At 44.5% G+C, this 6,000-nt stretch overlaps 1 protein-coding gene across 1 annotated transcript in view; it reads right to left on the bottom strand.

The window, feature by feature from the left end:
• Positions 1-727, bottom strand: part of LOC139388016 (complement component 1, q subcomponent, B chain) — a 14,172-nt gene extending 13,445 nt beyond the window's left edge. The window contains exons 1-2 of the mRNA XM_071134498.1: positions 470-727; positions 1-181 (exon numbers count right to left, since the gene is read on the bottom strand). The exon at positions 1-181 is cut by the window's left edge and continues 6 nt beyond it. Of these exons, the coding sequence (XP_070990599.1) occupies positions 1-181; positions 470-472 (184 nt within the window). The 5' untranslated portion in view covers positions 473-727. The remainder of the gene's footprint in view (positions 182-469) is intronic.
• Positions 728-6,000: the final 5,273 nt, after the last annotated feature.

Here is a 6,000-nt window from a genome sequence, read left to right as displayed (position 1 = left end):
CTCCCTTCTCTCCCTTTGGTCCGTCTTTACCGTTGGCTCCGTGAGCTCCTGGTATCCCAGGTATTCCGGGGTAACCAAGGTTTGCGTTACAGCTGGGCTCCATGGCAACAGAGGTTACAAGGGAGGCCAGGATGCTGCCCACCATCACAGCAGCAGTACCCCACCTCAACCACCAGGTGGCCTTATGCACACACACACACACACACACACACACACACACACACACACACACACACGCACACACGCACACACGCACACACGCACACACGCACACACGCACACACACACACACACACACAGCGTTATGTCAGACTCAATCCCGGTTGGAACCAGAACAGATCAGGACAACACTACTACTGTTATAATTGCTGGTCTATCAGATTACATACAGTGTTCAATTAGCCACACTGTGCTTCATCAATACAAGTCATTAGTGTCAGTGTGATAGTTATCCTTCTCATTAACATACCATCTGATATGTGCCGTCGTCTGCCAGCCTCTGGGAGGGGTCTGTAGTTGGTGGTCTGTCGTTTTCAGATGACTGTGGGCTCCTTAGAGGCTCCAAGAGTGTCGGTCTTTCTGAAGACAACGACAGACAGACAGACTGACTGATGAACAGAGAGAGAGAGAGATGAACGGTGAGACTGATTTACAGATGGACTGATGGAGGGAGAGAGAGAGAGAGACACTGAGAGAAGCTCAGCTGAAAGAGGAAGAGGACAGTCACATCGAACACTGCATGACCACAACAAAAATGTCCCATATAATTATTATAATTACACCCCCGTCATTCTGTCTCTCTCAGCACTTTCTGTCTCCCTGGTTCCTCTTCACCCCCAATCCCCCATCTGTCTTCCTGGTTCCTCTTACTGGACTGAGAACAGGGAAGAGCTCCTGAGGTCAGAGTGTTTCTGGATCCTAAATGGCACCCATACCATATTGAGTGCAGTACTTTAGACCAGGGTCCATAGAGTTGTAGTTAATAGTGTGCCATTGGGAACACAGACTGTGTGTTCTGACTACTGTGCTGTTATGGAGATGTTGTTTCACTTATGACCTGCTTCCTCTTGTAATGCTGCTGATGTTGTGACAAAGAACCCTCTGACCTGCCATCTCCGACTGACCTCTGAAGACCGAAACTCTGACCTGCTGTCTCCGACTAACCTCTGAAGACTTAAACTCTGACCTGCCGTCTCCAACTGACCCTTTGGAGAGTCACCTTCATCAAGACTCTAAGTAACACCCCTTGTCCTCCTAACCCTAACCCTAGTCCTCCTCTTCTTCCTTCTCTTCTGCTCCTCCTCCTCTCCTCCTCCTCCTCTTCCTCCACTCCTCCTCTTTCTCTCCCTCCTCCTCTTCCTCCTCGTCCTCCTGCTCCTCCTCTTTCTCCTCTCCTGCTCTTCCTCTCCCTCCTCCTCTTCCTCTTCCTCCCCTTCTTCCTCCTCTTCCTCCTCCTCCTGGTACCTCCTCCTATTCCGCCTCCTCTTCTTCCTGCTCCTCCTCTTTCTCCTCTCCTGGTACCTCCTCTTCCTCCTCCTGCTCCTCCTACTCTTCCTCTTCCTCCTCCTGCTCCTCTTCCTCCTCACCCTCCTCCTGGTGCCTCTTTCTCCTGCTTCTGCTCCTCCTTTTCACCCTCCTCCTGACATTCCTCCTCTTCCTCCTCCTCAATTCAAACTGTATAGTCCTTGTGGGAAATCTGTTGTTCAGCCAGGAGTCCAAGACATTTCCAGATCCTCTAAACACAGTGGTTGATTTTGTGCTGGATAACCCTGAAAGAGAACACTTTGAATTCTCTACTGCTTGACTTCCTGCACCTCTAATCAAATATTAGTTTCCAAAGTTCCAACACCTAAATATAAACAGTACTGGCACCCAAAATGAGTACTGTCACCTAGTTCAGTCCAAGTCAAAAGCACAGTGTAGGGGAGGGAGAGTGGAGTCATTTGAGCCTAAGGGTTAGTTTTCTAGGAAACCATACACTAAATTATTAATTTGACCAAATATTTAGGAAGAGGTCACCATTTCATGGAGTCTGTGAAGGAAAAAAAACTAATGGAAAAAAGGTAGGTCCAAAAAACAGACTTTCACCAAGTCTTATGTTAGAGGTTACATGATGCTTGGTTTTAGTCAGAATATACAGGACCTCAACCAGGGTTGTCTTGTGTTAGAGGTTACATGATGCTTGGTTTTCGTCAGAATATACAGGACCTCAACCAGGGTTGTCTTGTGTTAGAGGTTACATGATGCTTGGTTTTAGTCAGAATATACAGGACCTCAACCAGGGTTGTCTTGTGTTAGAAGTTACATGATGCTTGTATCTAAACTGAAGTAGATAATTGTAAGATTGTTCTATACAGGACCTCAACCAGGGTTTTAGTCAGAATATACAGGACCTCAACCAGGGTTTTAGTCAGAATATACAGGACCTCAACCAGGGTTTTAGTCAGAATATACAGGACCTCAACCAGGGTTTTAGTCAGAATATACAGGACCTCAACCAGGGTTTTAGTCAGAATATACAGGACCTCAACCAGGGTTTTAGTCAGAATATACAGGACCTCAACCAGGGTTTTAGTCAGAATATACAGGACCTCAACCAGGGTTTTAGTCAGAATATACAGGACCTCAACCAGGGTTTTAGTCAGAATATACAGGACCTCAACCAGGGTTTTAGTCAGAATATACAGGACCTCAACCAGGGTTTTAGTCAGAATATACAGGACCTCAACCAGGGTTTTAGTCAGAATATACAGGACCTCAACCAGGGTTTTAGTCAGAATATACAGGACCTCAACCAGGGTTTTAGTCAGAATATACAGGACCTCAACCAGGGTTTTAGTCAGAATATACAGGACCTCAACCAGGGTTTTAGTCAGAATATACAGGACCTCAACCAGGGTTTTAGTCAGAATATTCAGGACCTCAACCAGGGTTTTAGTCAGAATATACAGGACCTCAACCAGGGTTTTAGTCAGAATATACAGGACCTCAACCAGGGTTTTAGTCAGAATATACAGGACCTCAACCAGGGTTTTAGTCAGAATATACAGGACCTCAACCAGGGTTTTAGTCAGAATATACAGGACCTCAACCAGGGTTTTAGTCAGAATATACAGGACCTCAACCAGGGTTTTAGTCAGAATATACAGGACCTCAACCAGGGTTTTAGTCAGAATATACAGGACCTCAACCAGGGTTTTAGTCAGAATATACAGGACCTCAACCAGGGTTTTAGTCAGAATATTCAGGACCTCAACCAGGGTTTTAGTCAGAATATACAGGACCTCAACCAGGGTTTTAGTCAGAATATACAGGACCTCAACCAGGGTTTTAGTCAGAATATACAGGACCTCAACCAGGGTTTTAGTCAGAATATACAGGACCTCAACCAGGGTTTTAGTCAGAATATACAGGACCTCAACCAGGGTTTTAGTCAGAATATACAGGACCTCAACCAGGGTTTTAGTCAGAATATACAGGACCTCAACCAGGGTTTTAGTCAGAATATACAGGACCTCAACCAGGGTTTTAGTCAGAATATACAGGACCTCAACCAGGGTTTTAGTCAGAATATACAGGACCTCAACCAGGGTTTTAGTCAGAATATACAGGACCTCAACCAGGGTTTTAGTCAGAATATACAGGACCTCAACCAGGGTTTTAGTCAGAATATACAGGACCTCAACCAGGGTTTTAGTCAGAATATACAGGACCTCAACCAGGGTTTTAGTCAGAATATACAGGACCTCAACCAGGGTTTTAGTCAGAATATACAGGACCTCAACCAGGGTTTTAGTCAGAATATACAGGACCTCAACCAGGGTTTTAGTCAGAATATACAGGACCTCAACCAGGGTTTTAGTCAGAATATACAGGACCTCAACCAGGGTTTTAGTCAGAATATACAGGACCTCAACCAGGGTTTTAGTCAGAATATACAGGACCTCAACCAGGGTTTTAGTCAGAATATACAGGACCTCAACCAGGGTTTTAGTCAGAATATACAGGACCTCAACCAGGGTTTTAGTCAGAATATACAGGACCTCAACCAGGGTTTTAGTCAGAATATACAGGACCTCAACCAGGGTTTTAGTCAGAATATACAGGACCTCAACCAGGGTTTTAGTCAGAATATACAGGACCTCAACCAGGGTTTTAGTCAGAATATACAGGACCTCAACCAGGGTTTTAGTCAGAATATACAGGACCTCAACCAGGGTTTTAGTCAGAATATACAGGACCTCAACCAGGGTTTTAGTCAGAATATACAGGACCTCAACCAGGGTTTTAGTCAGAATATACAGGACCTCAACCAGGGTTTTAGTCAGAATATACAGGACCTCAACCAGGGTTTTAGTCAGAATATACAGGACCTCAACCAGGGTTTTAGTCAGAATATACAGGACCTCAACCAGGGTTTTAGTCAGAATATACAGGACCTCAACCAGGGTTTTAGTCAGAATATACAGGACCTCAACCAGGGTTTTAGTCAGAATATACAGGACCTCAACCAGGGTTTTAGTCAGAATATACAGGACCTCAACCAGGGTTTTAGTCAGAATATACAGGACCTCAACCAGGGTTTTAGTCAGAATATACAGGACCTCAACCAGGGTTTTAGTCAGAATATACAGGACCTCAACCAGGGTTTTAGTCAGAATATACAGGACCTCAACCAGGGTTTTAGTCAGAATATACAGGACCTCAACCAGGGTTTTAGTCAGAATATACAGGACCTCAACCAGGGTTTTAGTCAGAATATACAGGACCTCAACCAGGGTTTTAGTCAGAATATACAGGACCTCAACCAGGGTTTTAGTCAGAATATACAGGACCTCAACCAGGGTTTTAGTCAGAATATACAGGACCTCAACCAGGGTTTTAGTCAGAATATACAGGACCTCAACCAGGGTTTTAGTCAGAATATACAGGACCTCAACCAGGGTTTTAGTCAGAATATACAGGACCTCAACCAGGGTTTTAGTCAGAATATACAGGACCTCAACCAGGGTTTTAGTCAGAATATACAGGACCTCAACCAGGGTTTTAGTCAGAATATACAGGACCTCAACCAGGGTTTTAGTCAGAATATACAGGACCTCAACCAGGGTTTTAGTCAGAATATACAGGACCTCAACCAGGGTTTTAGTCAGAATATACAGGACCTCAACCAGGGTTTTAGTCAGAATATACAGGACCTCAACCAGGGTTTTAGTCAGAATATACAGGACCTCAACCAGGGTTTTAGTCAGAATATACAGGACCTCAACCAGGGTTTTAGTCAGAATATACAGGACCTCAAACAGGGTTTTAGTCAGAATATACAGGACCTCAACCAGGGTTTTAGTCAGAATATACAGGACCTCAACCAGGGTTTTAGTCAGAATATACAGGACCTCAACCAGGGTTTTAGTCAGAATATACAGGACCTCAACCAGGGTTTTAGTCAGAATATACAGGACCTCAACCAGGGTTTTAGTCCGAATATAAGAAGAAAATTGAAGAAGAATTATCCCGCTAAAGGGATCGGTGCGTCAAGAGGTTTTAATGTCATTACACATAGCCTATTGGTCATACAGCTGTAATGTCATACCCCTGAGCACATAGCCTATTGGTCATACAGCTGTAATGTCATACCCCTGAACACATAGCCTATTGGTCATACAGCTGTAATGTCATACCCCTGAACACATAGCCTATTGGTCATACAGCTGTAATGTCATACCCCTGAACACATAGCCTATTGGTCATACAGCTGTAATGTCATACCCCTGAACACATAGCCTATTGGTCATACAGCTGTAATGTCATACCCCTGAACACATAGCCTATTGGTCATACAGCTGTAATGTCATACCCCTGAACACATAGCCTATTGGTCATACAGCTGTAATGTCATACCCCTGAACACATAGCCTATTGGTCATACAGCTGTAATGTCATACCCCTGAGCACATAGCCTATTAGCTATACAGCTGTAATGTCATACCCCTGAACACA

The sequence above is a fragment of the Oncorhynchus clarkii genome, chromosome 29, assembly GCF_045791955.1.
Source record: "Oncorhynchus clarkii lewisi isolate Uvic-CL-2024 chromosome 29, UVic_Ocla_1.0, whole genome shotgun sequence".
NCBI classification, from domain to species: domain Eukaryota; kingdom Metazoa; phylum Chordata; class Actinopteri; order Salmoniformes; family Salmonidae; genus Oncorhynchus; species Oncorhynchus clarkii.
This window is presented reverse-complemented; position numbering and strand designations above follow the sequence as displayed.